Below are 18,043 nucleotides of genomic sequence, written 5' to 3' on the forward strand. Positions count from 1 at the left end.
CTCTCACGCGCGTCGCCGCTTCCCCCACCGTCCCGGCCCCCTCAACTCCGTCCCCAGTTTTTGGTATTGGAATTTGAATCCGCCCGTGATGGCGAGCGACAAGCAGCTCAGGGACTGGGTCTCCGACAAGCTCATGTCTATCCAGGGTTTCTCGACCAGCGTCCTCGTGCACTACGTCATTGGCCTAGGTACAACCGATTTCACTCCGCTTTCTCATGGGGTTCCTTCAGTTTCTTCTTCTCTGATCCTAATTCTAATTTGGGTCAGCCAAGGACTCCTCTTCTGCTGGCGATCTGGTGGGGAAGCTCGTGGAGTACGGCTTCTCCTCGTCCGCCGAGACAAGCAGCTTCGCCGCCGACATCTACGCCAAGGTCCCCCGCAAGGGCAGGGGCATCAGTGTAAGTTTTGATCCACCTCCTCTGTCGAGCAAATCCCATTGTGTTAACAACAGTGCCGTGGCTTTGTCTTCGTTGATTTTAATGCTATATATGCTTTCCCTTTCTTGTCACAGAATTACCAGAAGCAGGAAAGGGAGGCAGCAAAGCTTGTGAAGAAACAAAGCACTTACAAGTTGCTGGCGGATGAGGATGATGATGAGGTTGACAACCACACGACGAGCTCGGCGAGTGCGTCCTCTAAGAGCAGGAAGCATTTTAGGAGGAAGGCTCAAGACCAAGACGATGGGAAGGATGATGATGTGAGACAGTGTGGTAGCCACCCATTAATCGTGTCGCTTTCACATGCTGTGACTCAACCTGATAATGTTGTGTTGCAGGAAACAACAGCACATGTTTCTGAGAGGAGTGTCCGAAGGAGAACAGAAGAGGTGGATGATGAAGACGGCGACGACACTCTGGACGTATGCCCTTCTTTCTAGGAATCTCATTTTGTTGTACATAAAAATGCATAGTTATGGAATGGTCAATTAAAATGTGCTTTTGAATCCATTATAGTATGTGATGCCTTGTAGGAAGAACAAGAAATTATAAGAGATCAGCAGGAAAAGGCTCAGCTAGAGAAGAACATGAAAGAAAGAGATGCAGTGAAAACTCGAAAGGTGATTGTCTTGCAAGCTGACATTCCTTTCTTTTCTGTGCTTGCTATCACTTAATTTATTCCTATTTATGGAACCTCTTTTTCTCTAACAACTAAATAATACATCAAGTTATAGCCAAGTCCTACTGTTCCTGGTTGGTTTTGAAGTATTCTGCTGGCTGGCACGTGTTTTTCATATGAAGTGGAGTGCTGAAACAAAAATATAGGTGGTGAATGGCTTGTCCTTTTGGGTGTTCGATGTCACCTTTTGTTTTATAAACCAGTTATTTCGTTCTAAAGGAATCTTAGATGATTTGTGGCTTGTTATATATATTCACTACGAGAGAAAACCTGCTTGTAGTGACATGTTAGTTACTTTCTCGGAACTACGAATTTTCTTCTCAAACTATCAGTCAAGTAACTGCATTTCAAAGGAGTACTTTCACACTTTCACAAAGTCACACCTCTCCATATCATCGATTCAGAAAACCACACTTCTATGAACTTAAAATTGTGGCCCGCTGGTTAATTACGCTAGTGAAATTTGTTGCTGATTTTATCTTTTGGAGTGGTTACAAAGGAATTGTGTCATTGATCGGTGAGCCATGACTCACGTCCTAAGAAGTATGTTTTTTTTTGGATATGTGAGTTGATCTGCTTGCCAGTATACGTGGATTAGCGCCTCTTTGGTTGTATTTGCTTGCATCACCTACCTACTCCCTCCGTCCCAAAATTCTTGTCTTAGATTTGTCTAAATACGGATGTATCTAGTTAAGTTTTAGTGTTAGATACATCCGTATCTAGACAAGTCTAAGACACGAATTTTGGGACAGAGGGAGTACTTTGTAAATCTAGCACAGAGCATGTTTCTAAACTCCAGCAAATCATGTCTTCCAGTTGTACTATGTTTTTAAATCTTGTTAGTTATTTGAGCTGATGTTATTGAATGATTTCCGTCTACAGTTGATGGAGCGGCAGTTATCTAAGGAAGAACAAGGTATACCTACCTGAACATGTATACTCTACTAATTTTGTTCAATATGATCATTGTAATTTATTCGTTGGAGATTGTTGACAGAGGAGCTTATCAGAAGATCACAAGCACTGGATAAGAATGACACTTCAGATCTGAGGTTATTCCTGTTGCAGTTGGTTGTTGTATTTTTTCATTATAATTTTCTTTTACTTCTGTTGATGTATGTAAGAAATTAGTTTTATTTGCCCAATGATACCGATGAAAAACCCTTTGCCCAAGATACTGATGAAAAACCCGGCCACTTTAAATAATACCATATTAAGTCATTATTCAAGAGGAAAACTGAGGAAAACAAAGTAGGAAGAAAGCAACCGTGATGTATATATAGAGTAGTAGAGTAGCAAGAAAACAACCGTATTCAGCCATCATGTATATATAGCAAGAAAGCAACCATTATTATTCAAGAGGCTAATAGCTTCAGCTTTGGGTGAACTTGTTGGCTAGCTTGTCAAACTGAGCACCCTGGACTGTTGGTTTTTCATTGTTATACTGTAGGTTTGTGCTAAATTCTTTACTCACATCTGAACATTTGAAGAAGTTGTATATGGAAACAATTTTATTCTTGATTACAGTAATGTTTTCTGCTATGACTAGAGTAGTAGAGCAGAAATTGGATAAATACCCTTGTGATGTATAGGTGAAGTTTATAGAGAGTCGGACACATTTCTTTTGTTATTTGTAGAAAGAAATTTGGAATACATTGATGGTGTACATAGAAGGCGGACTGTGCTTTTCCTTGAAAATTGAATTGCATTTACATGTAATATTTTTGGTGCTAATATATGCAAATGACAACGGTGCTGCTTATTTTGGATCATTATACCCTGTTGAGAAAGGTTGTTTGTAGCTGCCCACATTTTTCTCTTGCATAGTCTAAGCTTTTATCTTGCACACAAGCTGATGACATACGGAAAAGGGAACATAGAATATAACGATAAAATTCAATTAAATGTCAACAGAAGTCTTTTGCTTGCATTTAGTGGTTTGTTACTTTGAGTTATCTTGTTGAATGTAGGAAAAATCAAGCTGTTTTATTGGAAAGATCTGTCTGGAGTTCTGGACTATTAACTTACCTTCCAATAATGTGCAGAAATTTTTCAAGGCAAGCATACTTGCTAAAGCGAAGGGATAAAAAAATTGATGAGATTCGGTCAGTACAACAGAACTTCTATACAAGTATATTGCTGTTCATGATGTTGTCTATATGTTGAGCTGGTACATAGTACATTAACTTGTTACTGTTTTGGGGTAACTGCAGGGACGAAATTCTCGATCATGAATACATTTTTCAGGGTGTGAAACTGACCCCAGCTGAAGAAAATGACTTCAGGTGCTTATTGTAACTGAGTCCCATAAAGTGCTTCTCTACTGATAACTTTGTACCGAGGAGTGAGGACATGTAGATATAGTTATGCTACAGATTTTCTCTTTTAGCTAGATGCATGTACACATAGGCTTTTATGCAGTGCATTTCAAATAAACCTGGGCATTTAACAGTTTGTGTGTGCAGATACAAGAAGAAGATTTATGATCTTGTTAAGGATCATGTTGAGAGTGCAGATGATGTTGCTGAGGTATGTTCCCCCCCTTGAGAATATTGCAGAGTAATGATGACACTGTTATCTCTTGATGCCAATGTCTTCAGTTCATCAATCACGTGATTTTCAGTACAAAATGCCTGAAGCTTATGACATGGGTGAAGGTGTTAATCAAGAAAAGAGATTCTCGGTAGCAATGCAGCGATACAAGTATGTATCTATGAGTCCTGTATGGCAGTATGAGACTATGTAACTTCCTCTGAACCTGTTTTAATATGTTGATTTTTGCATTTGCTTGACAAGCAGAGATCCTGAGGGCAAAGATAAAATGAATCCTTTTGCTGAACAGGAAGCATGGGAAGAACATCAAATAGGTAATGTCATTTACTTGGATTATCCACTGGAAATTGGTATTGCGACTGTCTTTATGATACCATATTTCTGCTCTTTGTTGTATATTTAACAATTGATTGACTTGTTTCAGGAAAGTCTAAACTGGAATTCGGATCGAAAGACAGAAATCGGTCTTCTAATGAATACCAGTAACTTCTTTGTTCTTCTTATGAATGGTTCATCAGCAAAGTTTACTTCTCTGCTGTCTTGTAATGATTACCAGTAGTTTTCATTATTATTTCTATGAATTGTTCATCAGCAAAGTTCACTCTGCTGTTTCTAAGAGTCCATTTTTCTAGTTAGAGTTGTGACAAGCCATGTAATTAATCAGCAGTCAACTGCATGTCACTTGCTGAGGATTGTCTAGCCAGAAATTTGTTTCGTATAAAAAGATCCCTGTAAGGTGGATGTATTTCTTTAGGGAGCTTTGGTAGTTAGTTCAAACTTGAACTAAATACTGAAGCTCACACAAAAGTACCCCTCGTTCAAACATGCTGTAATACTGAAACTTAATAAGGTATAATAACTGGATTGTTCTGATTGCATACACTAATGAATTCTCTATAGCCTTTGATTGCACCTTTGTTGGAAAGTTGAATTTTGTATAACCTTGACCACACCGTTGTTGAACAGTTGTTTTGTACTCATATTACTTTTTCAACTTCATAGGTTTGTATTTGATGATCAAATTGATTTTGTTAAATCATCGGTCATAGAAGGAACACAGGTAATCGATTAAATACTTTATTTACTCTCCTAATTTAAATGCTTTAAGATACTCTTTTACTGAACTTTCTCATTTTATAGTTTGAAGATGATTCAGACCAAGAGACCATCGATGCAAAAGATATTCTAAAAAGGGAGCTCCAGGTGTGTGAGTAGATTATCAACCTATTTGTTGCAAACACATGTACCTGCTCATGCTCTTCATAATAGTTGAATCACAATTATAGTCCCTAACAGTTACTTTTGCCTTTGAACTGACTTCCTTTTTGAACTAGGATGAGCGGAAAACCCTTCCAATCTACAAATTCAGAGATGAACTGCTCAAGGCTGTTGATGAATATCAGGTTTGTGATGTTAGTGTTCACTGTGGAACACTTATGTGCTAGGATTCAGCAAACACTAGTCATGTTTTGCTCAGTGCCCTTCCACAATTCCCCAAATTTGAACTTATATTTACTAAAAGAAATACCCGCTTCTCTTTATAACTTATGTGCTAGGACATGATCTAATTATGTCCATTTGTTGTTGTGTTGATTTTGTGGGCATTTGGTGCTTGTAGGTTATTGTCATAGTGGGAGAAACCGGCTCTGGTAAAACGACGCAAATACCTCAATATCTTCATGAAGCTGGATATACAGCAAGAGGAAAGGTATGACATGCAGCATTTATCTTTCTACTATTAGTATTGCTATTGCTATTGCTATTGCTATTACTATTACTGTCTGTTAATGCATATACATGGCTTATAGGAATAGTTGGTTTTTTTGGTCTAATGCGTCATGAAAAAATCTGCAATTTCTTTTTTTGTTACACATTAATGGTTTTGCTCTATGAAGTGTGATTATGTTTGGCCTTAATGATGTAGTTACAATGAATTTATGAGTTCTATCAAAATTCATGGTAATTTTTTAAATTTGCAGGTTGCTTGTACACAACCTCGTCGAGTGGCAGCCATGAGCGTTGCAGCTAGGGTGTCTCAAGAGATGGGTGTTAAATTGGGACACGAGGTTAGTTCTTTTCATAACAATAACTTTATAATAATATCAAATTCTGGAATGTGCTTATGTGATCTTCCATAACATTATATGAAATTGTATGATTATAACCATGTTTAGTGCGACCCTACAGGTTGGTTACTCCATAAGGTTTGAGGATTGTACCTCAGAGAAAACAATGATTAAATACATGACTGATGGAATGCTTTTGAGGGAGTTTCTTGGAGAACCAGATTTGGCTGGCTATAGGTAATTGTTGGCAAATCATTTTCCTTGAATGAGTTGTAGTATACTATTGAACGCACTGAGAAATTGGATCTTTTGCCCCCCCTAGAGGCTGCCGGGTGGGGCCGGGGCCACTTGCCATTGAGACAATGATGGGGCACATTATCAAACCCCATGTAAAGTGGGGCAAAAGATCCAATCCCCCTGAACGCACCGCTTATATCTGTTTATTTTTGGTTCAGTGTTGTCATGGTTGATGAGGCTCATGAGCGCACGCTGTCTACTGATATCTTGTTTGGTTTGGTTAAGGTCAGCTGGCTTGTATCATTTTGGTATGCTCTTCACCAGACTTGTAGACACCCACTCAATTCCTCATATACGTAATACTCTTCCTGCAGGACATTGCTAGGTTTCGTCCAGACCTGAAGTTGCTCATTTCAAGTGCAACCCTTGACGCAGAAAAATTTAGCGACTACTTTGATTCAGCTCCTATTTTCAAGATTCCTGGGAGGCGATACCCTGTTGAAGTACATTATACAAAAGCTCCAGAAGCAGATTACATTGATGCTGCCATTGTCACTATTTTACAGATACATGTGACACAGCCCCCTGGTGATATCCTAGTGTTCCTTACAGGACAAGAAGAAATTGAAACTGTTGATGAGATCCTGAAACACAAAACAAGGGGTTTAGGCACAAAGATTCCAGAGCTAAATATATGCCCTATTTATGCAAATCTGCCTACTGAACTTCAAGCAAAGATCTTTGAGACAACCCCTGAGGGTTCTCGGAAAGTGGTCCTGGCCACTAATATAGCAGAGACTTCATTAACCATTGATGGTATAAAATATGTTATTGACCCAGGTTTTTGCAAGATCAAGTCATATAACCCTCGTACAGGGATGGAATCCCTGCTTATCAATCCCATCTCAAAGGCATCAGCAAACCAGAGGGCAGGAAGATCTGGACGGACAGGACCAGGAAAATGTTTCCGTCTGTACACAAGTTATAACTACATGCATGATCTTGAGGACAATACTGTTCCAGAGATACAAAGAACCAACCTTGCAAATGTTGTTCTTACACTTAAGAGTCTTGGTATTCATGACTTGGTTAATTTTGATTTTATGGACCCACCTCCTTCAGAGGCCTTGTTGAAGGCCCTGGAACAACTTTTTGCTCTTAGTGCACTCAACAGTCGTGGAGAGTTGACCAAGACTGGAAGGCGAATGGCAGAGTTTCCACTAGATCCTATGCTGTCAAAGATGATAGTAGCTTCAGAGAAATATAAGTGTTCTGATGAGGTCATGTCCATTGCGTCAATGCTGTCGATCGGCAATTCTATATTCTACCGTCCGAAGGACAAACAGGTTCATGCAGATAATGCAAGGTTGAACTTCCACACTGGGAACGTTGGGGACCACATAGCATTACTCAATGTATTATTTTTTGTCCCTGTAATTTATCAGAATTCATAATGTTTATTAGATTTGAACTGTAAAGGGCTAATTTCTTCAAGATCATTTCAGGTCTATAACTCATGGAGAGAAACAGACTTCTCGACTCAATGGTGTTATGAAAATTATATCCAGGTATGTTATTGGTCTATAATTTGTAACATGCATCCTGATGATCCAGCGTAAGATATTATATTCTCTTATTTTAAAGATATATTGCGTTCCTCTAGATTTTGTCAGGTTTTGTAACTTCCTATGTTACTGATTGTGTGCGTAGCACTTGCTCTGGCCAATAGCTTTTTTAGTATCTATTGTAGGGCTGAATGAGAATGCCTGTGCCAATCTAATTTATGGCCTCAAGTATTGACGATGAATCTCATGCGTAGAGGAAATGCAAGAAATTGCATTGGAATTGCAGAGACAATATTACATGTTGTATAGAACATTGATGTGCATGAGCATCATGACGCTTTTAATGGACTGTTGAAGATACTAACATATGCTATTTCATCCAGTCGGTGCTGTAGCTTCTAGCATAGGGGGCACATAGCATAAAGGGTTAATGAACATGACATTTTTAATTAATACTCTATTTTTGTACATGCCCGGTGCTATGTTTTTAAGGCGGTAAGGCGAGGCGAGGCGCTGGGGGGGCGCCTCACTGCCTAAGCGCTGAGGCATAAGGCGAGGCGACGCCTTAGAGACTTGTAAGCAACAGAATTAAGTAGAATTTGGTAGGCATTAAGCAACTAGGCATACAGCCATACACACCTTGCAACTGATTGTTGTAGAGCCCCCATCCTCTTTGCACTTGCTTTTCTCCCCAACAGAATTCTGCATCAACATGAAGTCATGAACAAATATGTTAGAATAATGTATCACTTACCAGTGCACATTCCACAAAAAATAGAAATAAAAGTGAGGCAGCGAACAAAAGTGGAAAGAAAGATAGCAAGTATGAGTGCAACTGCAATCTGCAATGCATGGCATATTACATAACCATTAACCAATTCAAATGACACAAGTCCAGTAGTCCACATAAGACAAACAGAATAATAGATAATTCCAGCATAGCAAAAGGGATAAAGGTGGCCAGCTCAGCTCTCTCATGTCTCTCCACTCTCAAAGTCTCAATCAAAAGTCATCATCATCAAACTCATTGGCATTGGTGTTGTCTTCACCATCTTGGTCAACATTAGTTGGCTCTTGATCGTCATTGCTCACATCATCATCATCCTCAACGTAGTCTGAATCCTCCCCCTCCGCATTGGGCATACTGTTGCTCTTGCTTGTTGTTGCTGTACTGCAGAGGAGGAGGAGCTGCTGGACAGGAGGATGAGGAGGAGCTGCTGGACAGGAGGAAGAGGAGGAGGAGCTGCTGGACAGGAGGAAGAGGAGGAGCTGCTGGAGAGGAGGAACCGTTGGAGAGGAGGGGGAGGAGCTGCTGGAGAGGAGGAGGAACCAGATCTGCTGGAGAGGAGCCACTGAAGAGAAGGAGGGGGAGGAGTGTGTGGATTGGGGGCTGTTTCTCTCTCTCTCTTTCTCCCCTCTTACCTGTTGGCGCCAACATGATTCCAGTTTCCCGCCAAAACTCTGTTTCCCGCCTAAAACAGCTCCCCTGCCTGCCTGGCAAGCTAAGGCGTCCAAAATGGACTAAGGCAACGCCTCGGACGCCTAGGCAGACGCCTCGGACGCCTTATAGCTTAAGGCGGACGCCTTAGACACCCACCTAAGGCGAGGTGGACGCCTTGCCCTCGCAGGGCGCCCTGACGCCTAAGCGTCGCCTAGGCGACGCCTTAGGGACGCCTTGAAAACAGAGGCCCGGTGCATCTTTTTATTTACACTATAGAAATAGAGACGTTAAAATTTCATGTTGGGTTTTGAATCAGGGTCGTTAGAAAATAACCAACCAACGCCGACCATTATTAGCCTACTTATGTACTCCTCTGTTCACTATCATAAGATGTTCTAATTTTTTCTGAATCGGATGTACATAGATGCATTTTAGTGTGTTTGTTAACTCCTTTCAGTCTGTATGTGGTCCATATTGAAATATCCAAAACATCTTATAATAGTGAACAGAGGGACTATTATATATGCAGTTACTGTAATCTGTGATCACTGTTTCTGCAAAGTTTATGTGATAAAACTGTCGGTGCATAAATCAGGTCCGCAGCATGAAGAGAGCAAGAGACATTCGAGATCAACTGGAGGGACTTATGGAGAGAGTTGAGATTGAGGTCTGTTCAAATGCCAGTGACTTGGATGCTATTAAAAAGGCTATAACATCCGGTACGTATACTGATGATTCAGTTGCTTTATTTGTGCAAGTTGCCTGAGATGGATAAATCTGATAAGTGGGTACTTGTGGGTTGCAGGTTTCTTCCACCATTCTGCACGGTTGCAGAAGAATGGTTCATATAGAACTGTCAAGAACCCTCAGACGGTCTTTATCCACCCTAGTTCAGGATTAGCACAGGCATGTTGAGTTGTCGTATTTATTTTTACATCCTGGACATTCCATCATCCATAGTAGTAGTCTTGTCCAAGTTCTTTTTCTGACATTTTTTATATTTGCCTTGTATATGCAGCTACTTCCTCGTTGGGTAATATACCACGAACTAGTTCTCACGACAAAAGAGTACATGCGCCAGGTTTGCACAGTTTCTCCAGAATTAAGCAAGCTGCAAAAGAAAGGATTGATTGTCGTCTGAAATGCTATGGCCAATGCGTGCATGCAGGTGACGGAACTGAAGCCCGAATGGCTGGTGGAAATTGCTCCGCACTACTACCAACTAAAAGATGTGGACGACGGTAAGCGTGGAACTTGATGTTATTTCTTGGTTGAAGCGAAGAGCTGTAGCTTACGAAACATTTCCCCTTTTATTTGTCCGCACAGCTGGTTCAAAGAAGCTGCCCAAGGGCCAAGGACGAGCTGCATTGTAGACTGCCTGGACTCATGAAGCCAGCGTTTGGACAGATTAGATGTTGCGTAAACAGTTTAGTTTCGAATATCGGATCGGGATCCCTTTTCTACCTTCTCTTAGATTACATTATATCACTCACCAGGTCCTGTCAACATGACCCACCGTTCTTGTACAAGTTTGTGGGTGTGGGTAGAGCTGTAGACAGTTTGGCACAACCCAGCGTTGATGCCGGGACCCTCAGTCCTTCGTCATGCTGGTTATCAAACAAACATACATTGGCTACCACTATTCTACAATCCAACTAAGTTTTCAATTAAAATAGTTTAAATTTGAGTTTAACTCGCACATAGAGTCTAGTTGTGCCTTTTTTTTTGAACACAGAAGTTTTCATTCATTTAACAACAACGTACATATACAATCTTGCATTGCATGATGCATGAAACTGCAGCTATATCTGCATTTAGGCATGTACCTATGCCTGAATTTAAACACCTGTAGCTAAAAGATGCATTCTGAATCTTCACTGCCAACTTGGCTTGATGATGAGCTCTAAAATTATAACTTTTATTGATATGATATATCCTGGAAGCATCAAGGGCTGTGGAGCTGCTATTTTATCAAGTTGTGGGCTGATGGACCAATGTCTAGGAGCAAGCATGATGTTTTTTGATGGAGTCAATTACTCCACCGGTGTCACAACTTGGCGCGAAAAGTTAGTTTAGTGCTAAAACTTCTGGCATACATTGAACTGGTGCCACAACTTGGCTTTGACGTGCATATACGGTGCAAACCACATTTCTATAAATAGAGTGCTGATTAGGCACGCCAACATGGCATGGGGCCGCTGTCAGTGACTGGACGGCAAAGTGGACGTCTGGCAGTTATTTTGCAAAAGAAAAAATCTTGAATTTTTTTTGTCACAAAAAATACTATGCCACGGCCGCAAGGGTCCACGTGTCAGCTTCCCACAAATAAATGAAAAGCAGCAGCACAAGGCTAACCATCTGACCCTCAGGTTCACCTGAGATAATCTTATGATCGCTTCTTAAATAAATTATATTTAAAATATAAATAATTACATGTATATTGATTTAATATGTAAAATTTGGTATAAAAACAAAAATATGGGTTATAAGACCAAAAAATCATAGTTTATGTATGTTTTACACTATGTTTTTACATTCTTAATTTTACGTAACATAAAATATTTTTTACGATGAGTATATATATTTTCTTACATTCTTTTTTAGTATGAAATAAGATAAAATTTACGAAACGTAAAAATACGGTGCATTGATGTCAAAATAGAGGGAGTGAAGAATAACTATTCCTCACCCAGAATGACGAATAACGTGACGCTGATCGCGCTATTACCTAGGGTGAAGAATAACACCCTAGCCGGCCAGTGCACCTGCCTGAAACCAGTCCGCACACTTCCGTCCGTGGAGTAGCCTGACCGATGTACAACGTGGGAATGACGGGCACTAAGGCATGCACGAACCCACGCTGCATGTCCCGTAACTTTATGGCCGAGAGACTTGGTAATTAAATTACCACCATGTACTACAGGGGCTCTACTGCATGTCTTTCTTAATACTTGTGGGAACATTAATCAACTTTTTCTATGATGCGTTGAACAATTTTCTGAACGGGCTTTACTGGATATGTCTCTTTATAATTGATCATTATTTTGAAAAGAAAAGAACTTCCAGTTAATTCCCAGGCCTGTGAGAAATTTAAATCCAACGCAATCGAGAAACACATTTTACTAATTCAGTTGAGAGCAGTAGGAATTTGGCAGCCGACGCAAGAAATTTGCGTAAACACGATTATGAGGAACGCATGGTCCACCAATTGAATGTAATGCCAGCGTAGGAATTAAGTTGTGGAATGATAGGCAGATGTATTACATTACAAGGCATGTTTTGAACTATTTTGTCACATTATTTCCATTAAACGATCCCGGAGGCCATCTGGTCAGCCTCCGTGGTGGCTGACTCACTCTGATCTCAAGATTCTACCTTACAGAGGATCAAGGACAAGTAAATAGTTGAGTTAGGATGAACGGTGGCCATATGCTCCTTTGTTTCTTCATACCCAAATGCATTTTAGGGGGATAGTCAATAAGGCCTTTCACCATGATAAGTACCGTACAAACATTCATCTCACAATTGCAGGGACAACCATAGCCTTCACCCTCCTCTGTTTATCAGAAGAGATAAATTCCTTCCTAAAACATTAATTATTGGAGGCAATATCTCAGAATAATCTCATACATAATCAAGATGGACATGTGATGTTTTATAAAAATGGATTATATTAACCCAGAGTTCTTTATTTTCAAAGAAAGTGGGGTACTCAAGTCGAAGACGATCTTCTCGCTCCCAAGTAGCTTCTCTCTCGGAATGATGAGACCACTGAACCTTGAGAAACTTGATGTTATGACGTCGAGTGACACGCTCTGCTTGATCCAGAATGCGGACGGGGTACTCTCGATAAGTGAGGTTATCTTGGAGATCAAGCGTTTCGTGGTCCACTCCGCGGATGGGATCCGAGAAGCAATGCCTGAGTTGAGAGACGTGGAAAACATCATGAACTCGAGAAAGATGTGGGGGTAGTTCCAACTGGTAGGCAACCTCTCCTCGTTTAGTGAGAATGAGAAAGGGACCAATGTAACGAGGAGCCAACTTGCCCTTGATACCGAATCGATGGTTACCCTTCAAAGGGGTAACCCGAAGGTAAGCTTTGTCGCCAACTTCATAAGCCACTTCCTTATGACTACGGTCATACTGGCTCTTTTGACGAGATTGGTCTGTTTTCAAATTCTCACGAATGATGCGAACTTGCTCTTCTGCCTCCTGGATCATATCCGGTCCAAAGAATTGTCTTTCACCGAAGCCCTCGCCGCAGAAAATGCCCGTTGTCCACCAGTCATTGTCGCCTGATTTGATCGGGACTCCTTCATCAACCACGTCTCCATCCAGCTCGCTGCACCACACAGCTTCATGCATGGCATTGTGGCACCATGCTATGTGCACAGGTATACACCAATGCACAAATGTGGATGGCTGCTTGCACGTCCTGCGTTGGCCTGCTGGCTCACCAATCCGCGTACGCCAACACCGTCCACGAGTCAGAGACGCGTACGCGACGCACCAGCCAAGCAGCATATCTACAGCGGATTCTCCTGGCTTCCTGCATGGTGGCACGCCATGTGCAGCAGGAGTACGCTCTGGCCGATGCGCGTTCGTGACGCCGTGTGCAACAGAATGATCGCTGTCATCTACACGCCCTGACTTCACGAGCGAGCGAATTGATCGTCCGAGATCACGGGAGTTCACACGCACGCCGGCGCGCCAGCTTGTCCGCCACCAGCCGCACCACGCCCACCACCGTCGCCTTGGAGAGGCTGTACTAGAGCTCCGCGATCCCGCCCAGCATGTCCGTGGTGCTGCCTCGTCGCGCTGCTACTATGCGCCAGATGGAGATGGCGGACACACTCTTGAGCTTCTCCTCGTCGCCGCCCCTGCACTGGGTTCCACATGCTCCCAGGCAGTGGAGAAGAGGAAGTCGAGGACGAGCACGAGGTAGCGCCACCGCGCGCGTAGCTTGCCTGCATCCTCTGTGGCCTCGTGGGACACATTGCATGTGTTCGATGAAATACCTCAATAAACCAACATGAGAAGGAAGAAGATAGGAGAGAGAAATACTGCCACAAGGACGAAGACCGGTCAAAACTATGCTGATACCGGGTTTGCGCAGACAATGGACTGAACTTGTCCGGTTTCAAGAGTTTGGGGTGCAAGTTGTCCGGTTTTAGAGTTGAGGTACTAAATCTAGACTTCGCGAGGAATTGAGGGACGAAAAGTATACCTGTGCACTGTAGTACTGGGCTAGCAGGACTCCGGTGAACCGGGCTGTAGCGGACTACTATGGCTCAAGGAAGCACTAGACTACATTTCCCCATAAGAGAGGCTGCCAAGGATAAACAACTAGATTGTCGGATCCCACACATAGCAATACACGTCACACGTACGCGTAACATGCAAGTATGTGCTGTACAACATGGCATCACAACATAACGCAACTCATATAGATAAAGGCTCAGAAGAACCACATTGCATAAATACAAACAGGGGTCACATGACCCATCATTCAGAGCATACAAGCAACGGAAGCATTACATGTCTGAGTACAAACAACTACAAAAGAAAAAGGCCGAGAAGCCTGACTATCTACAAGTCCCTCCAAGGTACAAGATCGTAATTGAGGTAACAAGCTACTCGTCGAAGTCCAAGCGGTACTACTAGTGAGACAGATGTCTCACCTGCAAAACATAAATAAAGCAAACGTGAGTACAAAGGTACTCAGCAAGACTTACATCAGATCCTATCATATATGCATTTGTATCAAGAAGGTAATGTGGGGTTTAGTTGCAGCAAGCCAGCTTTGACTCAGTGGCTATCCTGTTCTACGACAACGAGAAACTTCTTTGAGATGAGGCAGCGCACACGAGTCCACTAATCACCACATCAATACACTACTATGGATTCATCCTCGTCTCCTTACGAGAAGGCCATCCATAGCACTCACACTTGTCTTGAGCATTTTAGAGTATCCACTTTAAGTTGTCTATGTACCACGTAAGCATCCAAGAAGTCCATAACCGAGGACACGGCTATTCGAATAGATCATGTTAACCCTGCAGGGGTGTACTTCTTCACACACGCTCTCACCACTTATCACCATGTACAGGTCATGTATCTCGGCAACCTTCAAGCGGAAGCCTGGCGAGGGTGTCGGCCACGACCTGACTAACCACGCAAGACTCTAATCCAGGTTTATCGCCTATTTGGGTTCCATCCGCAAGGAGATCCGGCCGGGGTGTCGCTCACGGCCCCAAACGATGTGAGCAGGGTTCCCAAGCCCACCATCCGTGTGCCACTTGGTACACCGTGCCACCTGTGCCTAGTCTGTTCCGAGCCCACCCTGCCGGGTGCCACTCGGTAGAAAAATAGAACTACCTACAACACCAGAACTATTTGCAGCTCCTGGACAGAGATCAAGTTGGCTAATAAGTCGAGAGGGGTCGAGTTACCGGAACCCAACGTGTGGTAGTAGCTAGTCCTTGGACATCATACACAGAACTCAGTTCTTAGGGACGGTACCAGTGAGACAACCCACCCCATGTACTCCTACATGGCCTCTCACCGCTACCTTTACCAAATCGTGTTCACACGCTTAACTCTCAACATCAGAACATAGCACTATACTCTAATTCATTCCCAATGAATCAGACCTGACATACTCTAAGCAATAGCAGGCATGGCATGGCAAGAACACAACATGGCTCAAGCAACTCCTACACATGCTAGTGGGTCTTAACTATTTACTGTGGCAATGACAGGTCATGCAGAGGAATGGGTTCAACTACCGCAGCATAAAGTAGCAGTTGAATCGTTGTTGTCCTAATGCAATAAATGAGAACAGGAGCGAGAGAGTAGGATTGTATCGGAATGAACAAGGGGGGTTGCTTGCCTGGTAGATCAACAGGGGGGCACTGCTCTTCAGACAGGTACTCTCGAACACTCTCCGGAGCAGGACCTATCGAGAAGGAACAGTGTCGGAAATCAAAACACAAGCATATGCAACATTATGATGCATGAACATGGTAATGATGTTATGATTGCAATAATGCATCTAGCAACCATTTAAATGAAGTCCATATGGACCAAGGGTTCATATGCACTCCATATTTAGCATTTAAAATGCCATTATCATGTTTTCACTTATACAGTGGTATAAGTTGGTTGAACATGCATGAAAGTGGTACAGATGGATAGATTGATTTTTTCTGATAATTTTTCATATATAAATTATTTCAATCTGAGCTATGGTTGAATTTCTATGAATTTTTGAAGTTTTGAATATATTCTGGAATTTCCTGATTAATTTAAACCAGGAAATGAAATATTGCGTCAGCATTGCGTCATGCCTGCATCAGCAGGTCAACGGAGCTGACCAGGTCAAACCTGACGTGTGGGGTCCACATGTCAGTGACTTAGTTAGTTAACAGAGGAGTTATTCCTAATCTAATTTAGATTAGTGGCTCTGGGCCCACTGTGAGTGTCAGGGGGTTAGCAAAAATGGTGATTAGCCTTAAGCTAATCACCTGGCAGGTCGGGCCCGCACGTCAGGCCAGCGAGGTCGTCACCGGCGACCTCTGGACGCGGCGGCGTCCACGCTGCAGGGCAGGGGGTGGCGGCTGGGAGCACCGGGGCGTAGCCCGTGCTCTCGCGCATCCAGTGGGGTAGGTAGGAGGAGGAGGGGTGGTCGGAGCTCGCCGGAGCGAGGCTCGCGACGGAGTCGAGCTACGGGGCATGGCAGGGGCTGCGGAGGGCCTCTACGGCCTCCTGGCGTCACCAGGAGCAAGGTGACGCGCGCGGGAGCGGCTGGCTCGGCCTCTGGCCACGGCGGCGCCATGGCCGGCGGCACGGAGCACGGGTTCGGGCGAGTACGTGGCGTCGTTGGGTGCCTCCAGCGGCGAGCGGGGAAGTAGGAGGTGGCCGGCTGTGCTCGCGCGCGACGAGCACGCGCTCGGTGTCCTTCTGGCGCGGTGGAGACGACGACTGGCAGCACTAGTCAACTGGGTCGGCCTGTTGGGCCACTGGGCTGCCAGGCTGCAGGTAAGGTCCAGGTAGGCTTTTTCCTTTATTTGTTTTCTTTTCTATTTTTCTGACATTTGTTTTGATTTGATAAAAATACTAAATCATTTTATTTAATTCTGACAATTTTTTCAGGGGCCTTAGGGATTATTCCAAAACCCCTCACCAAAATTCAGAATTATTGGACAATATTTCATATATATAAAAATATTTATCCAACACAAATAATTACTGGATTAACTCCAAAAGTCCAAAATAAAAATTTATGAGTTCCTAAAAATATTGGTTTGATTTTTATCTCTGTCCAATATTTTTAGAGAGCAACATGAGCATTTTCTTGGACCCTTTTGGAGCAATTTTTACTTGGGTCATTTTCAGAAATGATTCTAAGGGTTTCACAAATCCCCATTTCAAATTTAAATGGAATTTAAACATGATGCAAACATGAAGGCTAGCCTAGGTCATACCAGAACTATGGATGTGACAACTCGCCCCCACTCGGAAGGATCTCGTCCCGAGATTCAGGAGTTGGCGGAAAGAAAGTGGGGTACTCAAGTCGAAGACGATCTTCTCGCTCCCAAGTAGCTTCTCTCTCGGAATGATGAGACCATTGAACCTTGAGAAACTTGATGTTATGACGTCGAGTGACACGCTCTGCTTGATCCAGAATGCGGACGGGGTACTCTCGATAAGTGAGGTTATCTTGGAGATCAAGTGTTTCGTGGTCCACTCCGCGGATGGGATCCGAGAAGCAATGCCTGAGTTGAGAGACGTGGAAAACATCATGAACTCGAGAAATATGTGGGGGTAGTTCCAACTGGTAGGCAACCTCTCCTCGTTTAGCGAGAATGAGAAAGGGACAAATTTAACGAGGAGCCAACTTGCCCTTGATACCGAATCGATGGTTACCCTTCAAAGGGGTAACCCGAAGGTAAGCTTTGTCGCCAACTTCATAAGCCACTTCCTTATGACTACGGTCATACTGGCTCTTTTGACGAGATTGGGCTATTTTCAAATTCTCACGAATGATGCGAACTTGCTCTTAT

General features: G+C 42.9%; 1 protein-coding gene across 2 annotated transcripts; it reads left to right on the top strand.

Annotated features, from left to right (window-relative positions):
• Window positions 1–6: 6 nt before the first annotated feature.
• Window positions 7–10,665, top strand: LOC123106093 (pre-mRNA-splicing factor ATP-dependent RNA helicase DEAH1). 2 transcript variants are annotated; one of them, XM_044528301.1, is made up of 27 exons: window positions 7–188; window positions 268–398; window positions 512–697; window positions 776–859; window positions 971–1,057; window positions 1,999–2,032; window positions 2,114–2,168; window positions 3,162–3,221; window positions 3,330–3,401; window positions 3,582–3,645; window positions 3,740–3,819; window positions 3,916–3,983; window positions 4,094–4,151; window positions 4,672–4,729; window positions 4,810–4,872; window positions 5,004–5,072; window positions 5,288–5,377; window positions 5,649–5,735; window positions 5,857–5,972; window positions 6,191–6,257; window positions 6,347–7,387; window positions 7,478–7,540; window positions 9,574–9,697; window positions 9,784–9,884; window positions 9,997–10,059; window positions 10,147–10,219; window positions 10,305–10,665. In XM_044528301.1, exons 1-27 carry the CDS (start codon window positions 89–91, stop codon window positions 10,349–10,351), a joined length of 3,141 nt encoding a protein of 1,046 aa, XP_044384236.1. In that variant the 5' UTR covers window positions 7–88; the 3' UTR covers window positions 10,352–10,665. The 2 variants fall into 2 exon arrangements, with proteins under 2 accessions (XP_044384236.1, XP_044384237.1); XM_044528302.1 differs by lacking the exons at window positions 7–188; window positions 268–398 and having other exon boundaries at window positions 954–1,057.
• The last annotated feature ends 7,378 nt before the right edge of the window (window positions 10,666–18,043 follow it).

The sequence above is a fragment of the Triticum aestivum genome, chromosome 5A (assembly GCF_018294505.1).
Source record: "Triticum aestivum cultivar Chinese Spring chromosome 5A, IWGSC CS RefSeq v2.1, whole genome shotgun sequence".
NCBI classification, from domain to species: Eukaryota; Viridiplantae; Streptophyta; class Magnoliopsida; order Poales; family Poaceae; genus Triticum; species Triticum aestivum.

What these genes read in the sequence shown, in the direction of transcription:
- LOC123106093 (XM_044528301.1), top strand. Translation starts at nt 89, where the DNA reads ATGGCGAGCGACAAGCAGCTCAGGGACTGGGTCTCCGACAAGCTCATG. An exon ending in CCAGATTTGGCTGGCTATAG is followed by an intron (nt 5,973 to 6,190) that starts GTAATTGTTGGC and finishes TTTTTGGTTCAG; the next exon opens with TGTTGTCATGGTTGATGAGG. An exon ending in GTTATGAAAATTATATCCAG is followed by an intron (nt 7,541 to 9,573) that starts GTATGTTATTGG and finishes TGCATAAATCAG; the next exon opens with GTCCGCAGCATGAAGAGAGC.